This window comes from Hesperophylax consimilis, chromosome 4 (genome assembly GCF_061612785.1).
Source record: "Hesperophylax consimilis isolate HC1 chromosome 4, BYU_Hcon_1.0, whole genome shotgun sequence".
Classification (NCBI taxonomy): Eukaryota; Metazoa; Arthropoda; class Insecta; order Trichoptera; family Limnephilidae; genus Hesperophylax; species Hesperophylax consimilis.
In genome coordinates, this window is record NC_142839.1 from 9,226,379 (window position 1) to 9,244,540 (window position 18,162).

Consider the following 18,162-nt stretch of genomic DNA (forward strand, 5'->3'; position numbering starts at 1 on the left):
AGCGATTCAAGAGTAGTGATGGGCAGGATCGAAATATTTGATGATGTTTATTGCTTACTTGCAGTTAGCAACGTTCTGTGAATGACTAAAAATTTGAGTGCGTTTCATATTACATAAAATTTTTAAATGTCCACATTGAAACTGAATAAATAATAAAAATAAGTTTCATACCTTATTCCAATTCCAATCCAATACTATATAATACAATAATTTCCAAAAGAAATACTTTACACTTATTATAAATAAAATTCTTTATGGAGCGCCCTCTAGGTGATTTTTCACAAAAACGGCACAGTAAAAATGACCGATTTATGTTTATTAACAACCTTTCCAACTTATTATAAGTCAGACTGTCATTTATTACGCACACTAAATGTACGGACGTTTTAAATCCCAACCTAAAATGAATTGTTCTTCTACTACACTGATATACTCATAGCTTCTTTGGTAGTTAAATAATATCGTAATTAAACATTTGACAATAAATTAGCACATAATAATAGCGTAATTCCAGTTCGCAGCGAATATTTAATCACATTAGGTAGTACGTCACACAACGTACCACAGGAATAATATTTCATTTGTCAAGTATTGTATTTTCAAAACGATTGTCTCGGACTGTGGAATGATTTTCTAATCGATTCCTTGTTCGATGACGTTTCGAAAGGGGGAGTCGCTATATGCACAGCGACTAGTCGACAGGGGGCGTGGCCAACATATCCGAGCATACCCGAAGTGAAGTGTTTCGGCGCTTTATTTGAAATTGGTTCTCCGCTCAGATTATTTTTGTGACGTCACGGCCGAGCATTTCCGAATATTGCCGAGCAGCCGATAAGTAATTTTCATCTTTAGATTATCATCTTTATACAATAAGGAAGTTGAGTGAAAAATATTTTGACTTATAAAAAATATGTTCATGTAGATCAAAAAATATCGATTCTAAATATATAAATATATTTCTATATTATTATTCTTAGAATTAGTTAAAAGTTCTTGAAAAAGCATTCAATAGCAATAGACTGTATACGCTCCACGATTGGTCGAAAGAATTCTGACGTCACATGTGTCGTGACTTGTACGTACAACGGATCACCTATGGTGCATCTCTTTTTATTACATGAGAGATGGTCGGTTTAGATGAGAGAGGTGTATAGGCCAAACGTTTATTTGGGTTTGTCAAATATATGTACGTATTTGTTGTTATTATTATATGAAATGGATTTCTAAAGATACATATTCGTATAGTGCTTTATAATAATATGTTGTTTATTGCATAACTTAGAAGTTTTTATTATTATACATGTCACATAACATGTGATACACTTCAGGCCGCTGGCCGCCCAGAAAAGTCTCACAGTGAACTGGGCTGTATACCGTTATTTTACTTTTGGTCTTTACTTTTCTGCGCGGTGGTCCCGAATTCGCGCGGGGCACGTCAACAAATAGCGACGGCAAACCATAGTACCGGCCGCCTGTACTTGTACGGTACCGGGCGGGAAAAGCAAATATTCTAACTTAAAATATTAATTTAACTATGAAATCTTAATCAATTTTCTTTTTTTTATAACATCAATTCTAATAGACGGTTAACATTGGTAAAAAATTACTGGAATTCCTTGTTGAAGAATTAATTTTTTTTTCCATACAATATGCTTAAGCGACGTGGTTTTCACAGTTCGAATGACGTCACACCCACACCCCGCCTCTTACCGCACGGATTCCGCTCGTTTTGGCGGGCTTGATAAAATTTAAACATTGAGAATTAATTTAATTATGAAAACAAACTTTAAAAAAAATACCAGTATTTAAGTTTGAATGCGAAAATTGATAACAAAATAAAAAAATGGACTCAACTTCCTTATTGCGCCTTAATATTCGAGTTCTGGTTTGCTGCTTAGCTTAGAAGTTGTGTAGATTGCGGAATCGTGATTTGGTAGGCGCGAGTCGATTGCGCCTTAATATTCGAGTTCAGGTTTGCTGTTTAGCTAAGAAGTTGTGTAGATTGCGGAATCGTGTTTTGATAGGCGCGAGTCAATTGCGCCTTAATATTCGACTTCAGGTTTGCTGCTTAGCTAAGAAGTTGTGTAGATTGCGGAATCGTGTTTTGGTCGGCGCGAGCAATTGCGCCTTAATATTCGAGTTAGGTTTGCTGCTTAGCTAAGAAGTTGTGTAGATTGCGGAAACGTGTTTTGGTAGGCGCAAGCAATTGCGCCTTAATTTCCGAGTTCAGGTTTGCTGCTTTGCTAAGAAGTCTTGAAGAGTCCCATGTTGTAGGAGGGAGGAAACACAGAGGCCGGCAGTTCGTTCCACAGCCGAGCTGTTGAACTTAAGAACGAATCGTAGAAGCGACCCGTTCTCATGTGACAAATGTCAACCGTGTACAAATGTTGGGCGCGCGTTTCGGTGTATCCCGACTACGCACCGGTGCCGAAGGGATCAATGACGCTAGTTCATCAGAGCATCTTACATTGTAATACCGATAGAACAAGGACAGCATACCTACCTGACGCCTGTGCTCTAAAGTTGCAGTCCGTTTGGGGAATTAATTAAGATTGGGGAATCTATCAAACGGACCGTCCGTTTTTGCACAGAGTCAAGGGTTTTTTTCAGGTATTTAGGGGCTCCGGACCAGAGATGGCTGCCAAATTCGACAGTAGGGCGCACTTGCGATTTGTACAGGGTCAACAGTTGTGTACTATTAAAGTATCTGCGGGCCCTGTACAGTACGCCCAGCTTCTGAGAGGCCAGCTTTACTCTGGCTTCGATGGAGCTCCCGTACCTGAGCTGGTCACTTATAGTTACACCAAGCATATCAATGGAAGGCCTGTTCGGAAGATTGCTTCCGTTGAAGGAGACTAGATTATCATTTGGATCCCTTTTAGACGTAATCAGATAGGATTGGGTCTTTGAAACATTAAATTCGACGAGATTATTTTTACCCCAGGAGGAAATACTCTCGAGATAACCGTCCATTCTCTGCTTCAAATCCCTCCGAGCCGTTGGAGTTTGTGTGCCCTTTGGGGGCTTGTCAAACAAAAAGCTATCATGAACTGTACTGTCATCCGCGTAACAATGAATCGGTGCACATGTCAAAAGGTCATTGATGTGCAACAAAAACAAAGTCGGAGATAGAACCGATCCCTGTGGGACGCCAGCATTTATAGAGTGAAAGAGAAGTGAACTTCTTTACCGATTTTCTCTAGTTAATTTTAAAGTTTTCTCACAGATTCATGACACAGATTCAGCTAGTGGGTACCTTTGTCCATCTAGTGTATAATATTTTATAGCAGTTTATATACATGGGTCCTAACCTGAGTAACCGAGTACCAGGGTACCCCCGTGTATAAAAAAAATGAATTTAAAAAATAAAATAAAAATAATGAATAATTTATTTTTTTTTAATTTTCCATCAGAACCCAAAGTAATCAAGTTACACATAGTTCACGTATTTTTAATTTATCCAAGGGGCGTCGGGTACCCGGGTAGTAATATGCTACCCGGGTACTCGCGAATATCACCGCTTGCAGGCCAATTTGCCAATATCTTTTTGGGCAACGAATAAAACAAGCAAGTGTAAATATGTAAAATAATCACAAGCGTTTACGTCTACCGTCTTTAAGAAATTAAAGTAATCGCTGTTTTCGATAATATATATATATTTTTTAAGTTTTCCCCCAAAAAAGAAGAAAAGTATCCGAGTATCTGTGAGTTACTTTTAAAAAGTATATGTATCTAGATACAGATACAATTTTACAATGTATCTTGTATCTGTATCTAGCTACAAATTTTGCCAAGTATCTGTATCTAGATACTTAGTATCTGACACAACACTGCATCTAACTATAGTGAAAAAAATAAAATAATGTTATAAAGAGATTGCCCATGTAGGGATAAGCAGAGAAAAGAAACTATCATACCTTGGTTTTTGCTCTTTCTGCAATTTGAGGTGGAACAGGAAATTATGGAAAATATTTTATTTGTTTCACACTCATCGTTGCGGGACAACCAAACTTCTTGGAGTCCAAAACTCGGAACCTCTTCTTCTTATGGTTTGGGTGATCAGCCTGAAAGAACAATTCAAGGTATAGGGTCTAATAGGCTTATACGTATAAGACGCCTATTATTTGTGCGGCAAATAAATTGCCCATGGTTAACTTATTTGACGCAGATGATTAACTTTTACAAAAGTTGTTAGGGCCTATGCAATGTTGACATTAGTATAAAATTACAAGTGTGGTTATAATCCAGTGTGATATGAATTAAAATTGTGAAATGAGATATAGCTGCAGGGGCTTTAATTAATTTGGCACTTTGAGCACGGTCTTATTTAGACTAACACGACAGGAGGATGTGTTACGAGCCACGGCACACTTTTTAACACACAAAGATGAATTGTGATTGGTGTGATTGTCGTGATAATCTAAATGAGACGGAGCTGCAACTGCCATATTAGGAAGGCCCCTGGTGTAATCTAGTCCTAGCTTACCTAGGCCCAGGCCCATCGCTTTTTATTTTATTTTAAACACATCACCGACGATACGGTGATCATTTTGGGGTTATAGACATTAATCTTGGACCAGAGAGTCCTCGGTGCTCTGTCAATGCTACTATTGAAAGACGAGGGGGAGTAGGCCTAGCTGATGTGGTTCAAGGGTGTATTAACATACCAATTCAACTTTCTTTTCTTCTTGTTATTTGGGCGGTGTAGTCGGGGGCCTTGGGCGCACTCTCTGTACGCATTCACACCGAATGTAAATGGCATCCCAAAGAACTCCACTGTAGACGGGCAGAACGTGTATACTGCATCTGAAAGATTGGAAATGTTAATTTCGAATAACTCCTAAATATCAGCAGCTGCTTATGAACTGAAGAAATGGGAAGGCCTACCCTAGACCTAGGCCCTAAGGTTTAGAACTTACCTCCCAACTTCTTTTTCATACTGTCTCTCGTTGAAAAAGAGTGCCCCAACGCGTTCACAGAACACAGACATTTTTTTTTTTTTTTTTTAAAGAAAGACAAACATTCCCGGGTTACGAATAACCCAACAATGTTTGAAAATCTCCTACTACCACCACAGAAAGCCGAAAATGTTGCTTGTGTTGTGATGGAGGACTTAGCCAGCCGAGGAATCGAACACGCGACGCTCGGGTGAGACCCAAGCGCTATGCCCACTCAACCACTGACCGGTCAAAATTGATGCTAATTGCTAATAATTAATACATGCTTCATAATTTACTTCATTGTCAATGTATCCACTGATAACACCTGTCTCTGAATTCTTTTTGAAATTACTTAACGAAATTTCTAAAAGACGGTCTAAACCGGCACTCAAAGACGCCATTTCTGTTGATTTCTGACTGATCACAGTGATCACAGGCAGTGAGAAGAGAAACAATTTACTCGGAACACATTCGGGTATGCTCGGATATGTTGGCCACGCCCCCTGTCGACTAGTCGCTGTGCATATAGCGACTCCCTTCGAAAGGATTGTCTCGCATTCTGTGATGATTTTTGACAGAATCGATTTGTCCATGAAAATTAATCGAAATATTTCGATGTTCAAAAAGATCGCTAGCGATTCAAGACTAGTGATGGGCAGGATCGAAACGTCAACATATTCAAGATACAAAATACAAATCACAAAAATTTTCTTAACCTCTGGCCTATAGTTAAAAATAGAATAATAATCATTACGATTACCATCAATGTAACCCATCCATAAATAAACCACTCTCCCCCATCTATCAAAAGCAATAATAGCTATGTTTACGTTATCGTTAAAAAGTTCACACCATAGATATTAATGTTTTTGACGTTCGATTCGATTTTGTATGATTCGAAAATCTATAATGTAGCCGTGATTGGTTTATTTATGATGTAGCCTATGGTTACCTTTTCTATGGTGTATTTACTCCGTTCTTCGCTCTCGTCAAGATTTAAAAAAAATTATTAATGTTAAATCTCAATTAACGTTTCCAAAATGAGTTTTAAAAATACCACCGAAAAAGCCTTGGAAATGTTGAGATCTCTGCCGAGAGTCTCTTTGCAAAACATAAGAGATAATCCCGGCTCAAAAGCCACGGTATGTTTGAGGTTATAGTTACATAGTTCTTTTTGGTTAAAAGATGGTCACTTTATTTGGTACAATTCACCGTTCATTAATAAGGATTGTGGTAATTCTAACATAAATTTACCAATTTGCATATCTGATGTTGTTCGTTGGGATTTACTCGTTTTTTTTTAAAATTTTAAACTCCTTCACGCAGTCAAATAATATGAATTTTAGGTAAACTTGTCGAATTCCGCTGCACGCAAAAGCGCTTTAAAATAAAAACAACACTTTTAACTTAAATGTCTAATGGAGACGACTATTTATGTCGGGGTTTTAAGTAAACATGCACAAAATAGGTTATTAGGGTGTTAGTTTGGGTTATTTTTAATAACTTATGCATATTATACATGCACTTATATAAATTTGGCTAGCTGCTTACAAAAAAGCTGAAACGAATTGTAAAATAGTGGTTGGATAGAAATACGACCACACTGAACACCGAGAAAACTATATATATCACATCAAGTATAAATATTACAGGTCAACCCCATGACAGAGCTTCTATTCAAATACATTCATATCTGAATTCCGATAAATGCTATCGTGCTCCGACATTGAGCGCACTACTCAGATGAAGTACCTCAGCCTCACCATTGATCCTTACCTAAAATGGAATCTTCACACTCAAATAATTGCAAACAAAATAAGAAAAAATCATGCACTTTTTCAGAACTATACGAAACTTTCTCGACTTACAACACTTGAAAATGATCTACTTTGCTGTCTGTCAATCCATTATTTAGTAAGGAATCATAGCATGGGGAGATGGAACGCCATCTGCACTAGACCCAATCATAAAAGCACAAAAAAACATAATCAAAAAAATCCTTAGGCTACCTCTAAGCTACCTCTCTTAGACTTGAACTTAATCTTTAATTATATGATAAGGAAAAACAATCCCCATCCCTCTATATACAAACGTACATAAATACTCCCTGTGCTCGAAACAATAACAAAGATTTACTCAAAATTCCTGTAATGCATTCTACTTTCGGTGAAAGAAATTATAGGTACATTGCAACAAGATTGTAGAGGCAAAAAAAAAATTCAAACAAATTTCAAAAAGAACATTATAATTTGGATCAAAAGTAATAATAGGACCTTTAACGGTGCCCTCACCCAAATTCGAAATTATTAATCTAACAAAAATATTGAGCGATTATATTATAATATAAGTGTAGGTATATTCAAATGCATTTAAATTAACTTTTAAAATGACTGCCTCAACACAGGCTAGCCGCTAGCCTGGTGACGCAGATTATGAGAAACCTATTGTTTTATAATATTTTTTTCTGTTATTAATTCTATTTACTACCTATTTTATATGGAAAAGTAAACTATGGACACATAACATGATTTCTTAGTTATTGTTACAAATTTCTTAAATAAATGTATATTTTATTATTATTTCCTAACCTTCAAACTTTACTTTGATTGTGAAAAAATGGAATTTCAATGCATCGTTTACCATCTCCCAAAACATAATAGTTATTTCTCAAGTAGTAATTAAGTTGAAACCAAGTGCATTTTTTAATTTATTTACATATTAAGAGTGCAGCGGAATTTGACCTTAAAGTTAATCGAATTTTGTTTCGCAGGTACTCGGTGCAGTTATTTGGTTCTAACGGTAGTAGCTTTACTCTATTAATGTTAGTTGTTTCTGGTTCCAGAGAAAGCGCGGCCGGGGGCAGCACCGCGGAGACAAGCACGGTGAAGGAGAGAAAACTAAACACCAGAATTACATGAGGCTGGGTTACGAAACTGGCAACAATCCCTTCTACCTGCGATTCGGATTTGAACCATACTATAAAGGGCATCAGTAAGTTTCTCTGCTTAAATTTATGTTTTTGATAAGGAGACTGTCTGCATAGCTCCCGTAAGCACTAAGGCCATTGGTCTATAGTGTTGCCTCCAATGGTTACCTTATTCCCTCAAAAGTAGCCAAGTTCTTTAATAAAGTTCACCAGGGTTGTCGTTGGATATTTATCTGTTTCCTGGTTGCACAAATTGCCTTCCTAGAGATCTTATCCTTCTTTCCATCCAGACCATTGACACCATTGGTGTATTGCAGTTTCTTCACCCTGTTTACATTTCCTACTATGTATTGGTGTTTTCCACTCTCAACAGCTGCACATGTCTCCTGAGGTGGCAATGTAGTAGACCATTAATGTTAGTAGTCCAGATATCTCCCTCAGTGGGTTTCTTTCATATTGCCGGGTGCCGTGTTCGTTAGGCATTTGGACCGTTTATGAGCACTACTTAACCCGTAGGAGCCGGCAAGAATATTCAATAATAAAATAGATTTTTTTATGGCCAACATGGAGACAATATCATACTTGATAAAATGACATTTGATTTTTGTGTTTAACAAAACTAGTAGATGTAATCCAAATACAAAATGAATGTATAAGGTCGACACTACAATTTGCAGGGCTCCGGCTTCTAAGGTTTAACTTGTAATGTAATATGTTGGTACTTAAAACACTATTATAAAGGAACCCATGTAACGCTTCCCTCACACAGACGCGCAATGAAGCACCTGAATCCATTTTTATTGACTTCCTTCATTCTTCATATAAATAGATTTTTCTACTGATCATGAGCGGAAATGATACAGAATAAATAAATTAAAGAAATCTGTTCTTTTAGCTTCTATGAAAATGATCTTTATTTATTTTTATGAGATGGATTATAATATTATAATTAATTAAGGAATCAAAATGGTCCAAATATTAATATTGTTTTACCCATCAAAAAGTAATGTTATACATTTTGTTTGCAGTTTAAGAAGACAGTACCCGCCTCTTTCATTGCACAAACTACAAACATTGATCGACACAAACAGACTGGACATCTCTAAACCTGTGGATGTCACTCAACTTATCGGAACGGGACTGTACTCCATTAAGCCCGATGAGAAGGAATTTGGGGTGAACCTCACGGACGAGGGGGCGGACCTCTTCAAGAGCAAGCTGAACATCGAGGTGCAGTGGGCCACGGAGGCCGTGATTGCCGCCGTGGAGCGCAACGGGGGCGTCATCACCACGGCCTACTATGACCCTTTCAGCCTCATGTGCATGAAGAACCCTGAGAAGTTCTTCCAGCGCGGCACTGCCATCCCCAAGCGCATGCTGCCCCCGCCGGACGCCATCGAGTATTACTCCGACCCCAAGTTCCGGGGGTACCTTGCCGACCCCGAGCTCGTCTCCCAGGAGCGCCTGGTGCTGGCGCAAAAGTACGGCTATGAGCTGCCGAGGGTGGAGGAGGACCCCACCTATGACATGTTGGTGGAACGTAAAGACCCCCGCCAGATATTTTATGGGCTGGATCCTGGCTGGGTTATAAACTTGAGAGACAAGTTGATTCTCATTCCCAAAGATGAAGAGTTGGCACGTTTTTATTCAAATTAAGTATTTGATCCCTATAAACTTGTCTAGTTATTAGTAGGTATGCAATGTATAATATTTATGTAGTTCAAAAATAAAATTATCTGTTTCAAATTGGTTTATTTTATTGGTAGTAATAATAATAATAATTGGATGACTTGTATAGCGCTGTTTTAGTGCAAAATCATCTCAAGGGCGCTGTACAAACTTATAATACATTTCCACAGTGATCTATCTATGTTATTACTTAACTATTTTTATTTTTTATTTATTTTTTATTTTTTTTTATTTTATTTATTTGGGAAAATCAACAGATTATTTACATATATAATAAGAATAAACTAAATAATAAAGATAAAATCCAATAACAGATTTTCACTTAAAATTATAATAATAATAAAAAATATTAAAACAAGAAACTAAGGGTTCTGTACCCGTGGCCTGAGAAATTTACAAAAAATACAAAATTGTAAATAATAAATAAAAAATAATAACAGATCTAGGAACACAAATAATATACTAATAACCAGCTAAATTTCAAAAATTTAAATTTAACTGATATACTAATAACCAACTAAAATTCAAAACAAAATGTATTGTAAAATTTCAACACAACAGCAATCAATAAAAGCACTACACAATAGCAATAATAACAATATAATAAATGTATACCTACAACTAAATTGAACACATGAGTATAAATTGGAAGGTAAGTAACTGGAAAGGATTCAAAGCAATAACATGATAACTTCAAGTAGAATATTTAAAATTATTTAATGTTAGTTATTACATATCTTTTAAAGGTTCCTAAATTACTTGAGAATATGTCCATATCATTAAAATTCTTATTAAATATACTACAGGCTCTGAATATAAACGCGTTTTGTCTTATATTAGTAGAACATTTATGGAGATGAAAAAGTGATTTTTCTCTAGTTCTAACGCTCGGGACGGATTGCAACAATAACATTTGGCTGTCATCAGTTGTTTTGTTTTGCTCTATCTAAAATTAATTTTTTACCATTATATTTTGTTTTCTGGCCAAAAAAAAGTGTAGTGTGTTGTGCCTTGAGGTTTCTTCTCCCTTCTGATCTTCCAGGAGTCACTTTTCGCTGCTGATTTCCAGATATTTATAAACTTTTTTACTTCTGTCATTTTTCATACTATTATTGTAGTTGTTTACTGTTGTGAATAATGGAGGAAGATTTCCCTCCTGTACCCCCTACAAAGCCCCCAGATCCCTCTCCGGACCCCCCAGACGGGGAAAATGTAGAAATTTCTGACAGTGATTCTGTCATTTTGACTTCTACCAAAAAAAGGAAATTTACTCCTTCTTCCCCAATAAAACTTGACTCGCCTTCGACTTCACAGTCCCCACCAGCACTTTCTCAACTTCCTCCAACAAACTTTTATTCTCCTCATTCCCGTGGCCCATTCATAGTATACGCCCAAAAAACTGAACAAGGAAAAACCATCCACCCTCTTGAATTTGGAAAATTCCTATCAAATAGCAAGAATCTTTCAATCAAGCCTGGAGGTGTAAAAGCCGAGGGTCGCTTCCGAATCTCCGTCGAATTCCTCTCAGGGTCAGCTGCCAACAGTTTCATCAAAAATATCTTCATTTCATCTAATTCAAAGTTTAAGGCATATATCCCTACTTTCAATGTCACTCGCATGGGCCTGGTCAGAGGTATCTCGACCGATCTGTCCATCGAAGAAATTCTGTCTTCACTTTCAACCCCCCAACACATTGGCGATCCCATAAAAGCCAGGAGGCTAAATTACAAGGACTCCTCTGAGGGTATAATTTCCTGGAAGCCCTACCAATCTGTCGTTATCACCTTTGAAGGTCAATCTCTTCCCTCCCATATATATTTATTCTTCAACTCATTACCAGTTGAAATGTATACTTATCCCACCACTCAATGTTTCAATTGCTGCCGTTTTGGTCATACCAAAGCTGCATGCAGATCTCAACCCAGATGTTTTAAATGTGGAGAAAACCACGCAGCTGACCAATGTCCTTCTTCCTCCTCACCTAAATGTTTTAACTGCTCAGGCTCACATACAGCTATCAACACATCTTGCCCAGAACAATCTCGCCAAAAAAATATTAAAATTTCTATGGCCTCTCAGAACTTGTCTTTTCTGCAGGCTTCTAAACTATTCCCGCCTGTCAAAAAATCATTTGCTGAGGCTTTATCCAGCAACTCCTCATCCAACCCTCTTCCCTCCACTACAACAACTTCTTCTCGTTCAACTAAATTCACATACAAAAACGCTATCTCTAAACCGGCTCCTGGATACGATCAGCAACAACACAACTCACTGCTCTTAAATCCCAATGGTTCACCTCTTTCAAATGCCACAAATGGGTGTGCAAATAATTATAATCCGTCCTCAATGAACTCTCTTAAACTTTCTGAAAAACTCTCCCAAGACAATTCTTCATTTATCCAAACTCTTATTATGCTTCTAATTGAGCTTATTTCTTCTCAAACTAATCTACCGTCCAACGCTGCTACTATTATTTCCACATTAAAATCATTTATTCAAAATGACTCTTCAGGATGTCAGAATACTTCAGTGGAATAGCCGAAGTACTATTTCTAACAAATCTGATCTCCTTAACCTATTAAATTCCAACTTTATTTCTTTGGCTGCTATCTCGGAGACTTGGTTTACTCCATCCACCCACTTTAATGTGGGAGGGTATTCCTGTCTCCGCGACGACCGCCCGGAAGGTTCGGGTGGCGGTGCTGCCCTTTTTATTAAAAAATCCATATCATTTTCCCCAATAAATAATATCAAACCCCCCAATGCTGACTTCCAAATGGTTGCAGCTAAAATAAAGGACACATCCTTTATTTCAGTCTATCTTCCCCCAACAGCCCACTTCAATAAACAAACTTGGTTGCAAATTGTAAGTCAACTAAGCCCTCCTTTCTTTATATTAGGCGATTTTAATGCCCATTCCCCCGTCTGGGGTTCTGCTTTCTCCGACCGAGATGGTCGAAGTGTGATGGATTTCCTAGATCAATCCAACCTTTTCCTTTTGAATGACGGATCTCCTACTAGGATCTCACGCCCCAGCACAAACCCCAGTGCAGTGGATCTATCGATATGTTCTACTAGTCTGGCTTCTCTCTCCTCGTGGGTGGTGTCCCCCGACCCTTGCTCCAGTGATCATTTCCCGATCACCATTACTTATCAAACTTCTTTCCAATCAGACAAGTCTCATATTTCGACAAAAATTAAAACGAAACACACCAAATGGGATGAATTTAACTCTCATATGGACAAGTTCCTATTAAATTCACCCGCCACCGATATATTTTCCGTCAAAGATGATTATAATAACTTCAAATCAATGCTCATAACTGCAATAAATAAATCAAATCCTCCCCCTAAAACTAAATCTCTCAAAAAACTCCCTCCAACTCCCTGGTGGGATGAGGAATGTTCCAAAGTAGTAAGAATTCGGAAAGCTAAATCTCTTTCCTATCGTTACAATATGACTATGGAGAACTATCTTATATACAAAAATGCTGAATCCAATGCCAAAAGGGTATTGAGGTCAAAAAAAAGATCCGGGTGGTACAACTTCTGCAGTTCAGTATCTCCGAACACTCCAATTTCGGAAGTTTGGTCTATGATCCGAAGATTTAGATCCTCCTCCAGTTCACCATCTCCTCGAGCGTCTCATTCTAAATGGATCGATGAATTTTTGGACAAAATTGCCCCCCCTTCTGTACCTAACTTAGATGAAATAACGCCCATCTATAATACTCCTATGTCTAATCATTGGCTAGACTCTCCATTCACCTTAATTGAGCTAAAAAATTGTTTATCAACAGTCAAGGACTCATCTCCAGGCAGAGATGGTATACCTTACAGCATAATCAAAAATAGTAATGATAATGTTCTAAACCACTTCTTAAGCATCTTAAATAAAATCTTCCAGACTGGTATAATGCCTGATGACTGGAGTTGTCAAATAATCATCCCTATTTTAAAAACAAACAAATCACCAAATTCTGGATCCAACTACAGGCCAATCGCTCTTTCATCCACCCTCAGTAAACTTTATGAAAAATTAATTAAAAACCGATTAGAATTTTTCGTCGAGAGTAAACAGCTTCTCTCTCCATCTCAATTTGGATTTAGGAAAAAAAAATCCACTCAAGATAACCTTGCCATCATCAGTACTGATATTAATTTATCAATTTCTAAACAGGAAGTTTGTCTTGCCGTCTTTATAGATATAGAAGGCGCCTTTGACAATGTTTCCATCCCAATCTTGAAAAAAAAACTTCTAGGCCTTGGCCTTCCCCCCATGTTTGTCCAATCTATTATTAATCTATTTCTAGATAGAAAAATTTTCATTGAAATTCCAGATATTTTTCCTCAAAGTAGGTCTATTTGGAAGGGTTTACCACAAGGCGATGTATTGTCCCCCTTACTGTATAATATATACACATATGATATGCATGTCGCTATTCCCCCACAAGTAAAAGTTATTGAGTTCGCAGATGACATAGCTTTCTTCTTATCATCCAAAATCATCCCTCTCGCCGTCAAATATCTTAACGAAGCCATGAATGCCCTTTGCACATGGCTCACGTTAAATGGTCTTGAACTTTCAATCCAAAAGACTCAGTGTGTCACCTTCTCAAACCGCCATAAAAACCCCCCCGTTCAAATTTTATTTAAAAATTCTCCAATCCCCAACGCTTCTGAAGTAAAATTTTTGGGAGTAACATTTGATAGGAAACTTAAATGGTCGTCCCATATTAATAATTTAGTTACTAAATGCGAAAAAAATTTAAATATCATCAGATCATTATCTGGCGTTTGGTGGGGTGCTCACCCTACTTGCATTAAGTTGCTTTACAACGCACTTATTCGAAGCCATCTTGACTATGCCTGCCCACTTTTTAGTACTGCCTCAAAAAATGTACTTGATAAATTAGACAAAATTCAATCTAAATCTTTGCGAATTATAACTGGAGCGATGCAATCGTCACCCATCAATTCCCTTCAGGTAGAATGTTCTGATCCTCCTCTTTATTTAAGGCGTCAACTATTTGCTGACAAATTTGTTCTGAAATGTTTAAATTCTAAATGTCATCAGGTTATCCCCAGCGTCTCGTTGTTCATTGACTCAACCCATTCATCTACAATCAGAGCTTCAACTAAACCTCTTCCTGACATCTGTAAAAATTTTAAGTCTCTCTCAGAGCTTCACATCATCCAAAATGATCTACTTCCCTTATACAAATTAAAATATAGTCACGTCACCCTATCCCCAACAATAATAGAAGGGATCGGAATCTTTAAAAGTCATTCCAATCTCCCGGCCCGAACTGTCAATAATATGTTCAATGACATTATTTCATCTAAATGGCCCAACTTTTCTCTTCTATTTACTGATGGATCCAAATCTCCCGATTCTCCTAACTGTGGTATAGGTATTAACGTTTACCACAATAATTCTAATGACAGAATATTTCATTCAATTTCAAATCAATTTTCAATATTTTCAGCCGAGTGTATTGCAATAATAGAATCTCTCAAATATATAATAAAAAATAATTTTGAACATTCCCTCGTTCTCTCTGACTCCCTCAGTTCCCTCCAAAAACTTAAATCCAGTCCTCTTCTTCATCCTGATGATCACTTTGTATGCCTTATTCGAGAGATGATAGCCTCCATTCAAAGCTCTGGTAAAACTGTAACTCTGATTTGGATTCCTGGACATGTTGGTATCATGGGTAATGATATTGCGGATGCCTTGGCAAAACAAGGAGCGTCCAACCCTGTTGTTACCCTCGCAAACCACATTCCCCTATCTGACATTTTTTCCATCATCAAAGATAGATCCCGCAATGTTTGGTCGGAGTATTGGCACATTGCTAGTCAATCCAAGGGAGCCTGCTATGCCTCAATACAAAGGACTATTCCATCAAAACCGTGGTTTCAGCAATTCCCTCATTTTTCCAAAAAAGAAATTTCTTCACTCATTCGAATGAGAATCGGACATTGTTCCGTTCCTTCCCATCTTTTTAAAATTCACGTCCTTGACTCCCCAGATTGTACATTCTGTGGTCTAGAAGTGGGAACTTTAGATCACATATTTTTTGGTTGTCCCTCTCTAAACAAATATCCTCTCTTCTATCAAGCCTTATCTAAAATTGCCTCCCCTCCATTCAACATCTCATCTCTTCTAAGTCTGAACTCGACTCCAATTTTCATTATAATTTTGAAATTTGCCCATTTAAATAAAATTAATATTTAAATTCACCTTTCATTTCTCAATAATTTTAAATGATGGCCAAGAACACCCTTGAAGGGTGAAAGCCAGAAATAATAAAAAAAAAAAAAAAAAAAAACGCTCGGGACTCTAAAATTAATTTCAGACAGAAGGGGAGAACAATCAATAAAGCCATTGATAATTTTATGGAGGTATATTATATCTGCGGAGTCTCTTCTAGTTTTTAATGGCTTAAGTCCATAAAGGTCCATCGAGCTGTTTACGTCAAGGTTTGAATTTAGTTTGAAATTTAAATGATGGACAAATTTTCTTTGGATGGCTTCAATGCGATTTATGTAAATATTATATTGAGGATTCCATATGGGAGAAGCGAATTCAAGATGACTGCGAACATAAGAAAAATACAATATTTGAAGTGTTATGATATTATTAAATTCTTTTCCAATACGGAATAAGAATCCTAGCATTCTAAGGGCTTTCTTAACAATCATATCAATATGAGCCTCAAATGTAAGTTTACTGTCAAGTATAACACCTAGATCACGAATTTGTGTAACTTTTTTGAGTAGTTGGCCAGCTATATGATAATTATGGTCAAACTTAATTTTATTTCTAGTGAAGGTAATTACATAACATTTAGAAGTGTTCATGTTGAGACGATTGCGGATACAATAATCATTAAGCCTATACAGATCTTCTTGTAGTTTAAAGCAGTCAATTATAGAATTAATGGGCAGGAATATTTTCATATCATCAGCGAAAAGTAGAACATTTGCATAATTAAAGCATTTTATAATGTCGTTGATGAAAATTGTAAACAGTAACGGTCCCAGGTCAGATCCTTGGGGCACACCTGAGGGTATATTTAAAATCTCAGAGATGAAGCCATTTATTGTTACTCCCTGAGTGCGCCCATTAAGATAGGAGACTAACCATCTATATAAATCCCCATGAATTCCCAAAGCTAGTAATTTGGACAAAAGAAGACTGTGGTCAATTTTATCAAACGCTTTTGAGAAGTCTGTATAGATTACGTCAACTTGGATTTGATCATCCATTGATTTAGTAATATTTTCAATGAAAATGGCAAGATTAGATACAACCGATCTTTTTTTCATAAAGCCATGTTGGTTCACGAGTATTACAGACTCGATGCAGTTATATAGTTGTTCATGAACAATTTTTTCAAAAATTTTACTAAAGATTGGTAATTTAGATATCGGTCGATAGTTCTGGACATCATTTTTAGCCCCAGACTTAAAAACAGGTGTGATGAGAGCACTCTTCCAACGATCAGGAAAGATACCTTCTTTCAATGAGGATTGAAAGAGCAATAATAGGGGCTTCGAGATTACCTTGCTACACATTTTGATAAAGAAAGCCGGAATTTTATCACTACCCGCACCCAGTGAGCTAGAAATAGTATCGATTATTTTTTCTATTTTTTGTTTTGAAACTGATACCGAGGAGATATTAACTTGATTGTTAAAATGATAGTTGGTAGAGTGTACATCGGAAATAGTGTTGTAATTAAAGGTGGAGACGAAATGCTGTGAGAACAGGTTACATATTGCGAAAGGATTTTCAGCAGTCACTTCGCCCAGTTTCATAACATGAGGCAAACCAGAATTATTTCTTTTTCCTTTAACATAAGACCAAAAGTTTTTAGGGTCACGAGATATATTAAGTTCAGCGTTTGTTATAAATTGTTTAAGACATTCTCTAGACAATTTATTTTGCCTTGATCTAAGGATACAGAATTCATGGTAGTCTAAAGGATTGGACCACCTTTTCCACATTTTAAACACTTTATATTTTTCCTTAGTCAGTTTTATTAGGGCTGGACTAAACCAATAGGGATAAGAATTATTAATATGAACTTCCTTTGACGGGACGTTTAATCGAATGATTTTATATAAAATTGTATAAAAGCGGTCAATAGCAGTATTGGTTGATAGGTTTAAAAATTCTGCATCTAAGGACGTTATTTATTGTTTCATAGTTAGCTTTCCTAAAAAGATTGATTGTTCGTTTGTTGTCCACCATAGGAGTTTCCAGAGATATGTTAATGTCAACAAGAATGCTTTTATGATGTTTACATTCAGGGATGAGATACTGGTCAGTATTTGATACAATTACAGGGATCGAGCTAAAAACAAGGTCTAGGTATGTATGATTATTATTTGGAAAGGTGCAGTACTGTGATAGATCAGTAAATGAAAGGGTGTCAGATAGTATGGAAATAATTTCAGATTTAGAGCCATTCGTAATTTGCATACTATTACCATTACTTAAAGACCAGTTAATTTGAGGTAAGTTGAAATCACCCGATATGACAAAATGATCATCGTGATGTAGTCCTCGAAGTTCACATAATTTATCCATGAATT

General features: G+C 36.8%; 1 protein-coding gene across 1 annotated transcript; it reads left to right on the forward strand.

Moving 5' to 3' along the window:
* Window positions 1-5,883: 5,883 nt before the first annotated feature.
* On the forward strand, window positions 5,884-9,575 carry mRpL15 (mitochondrial ribosomal protein L15). The gene is made up of 3 exons (XM_089631186.1): window positions 5,884-6,082; window positions 7,783-7,931; window positions 8,895-9,575. The coding sequence occupies exons 1-3, from the start codon at window positions 5,981-5,983 to the stop codon at window positions 9,520-9,522; spliced, it is 879 nt and encodes a 292-aa protein (XP_089487312.1). The 5' UTR covers window positions 5,884-5,980; the 3' UTR covers window positions 9,523-9,575.
* The last annotated feature ends 8,587 nt before the right edge of the window (window positions 9,576-18,162 follow it).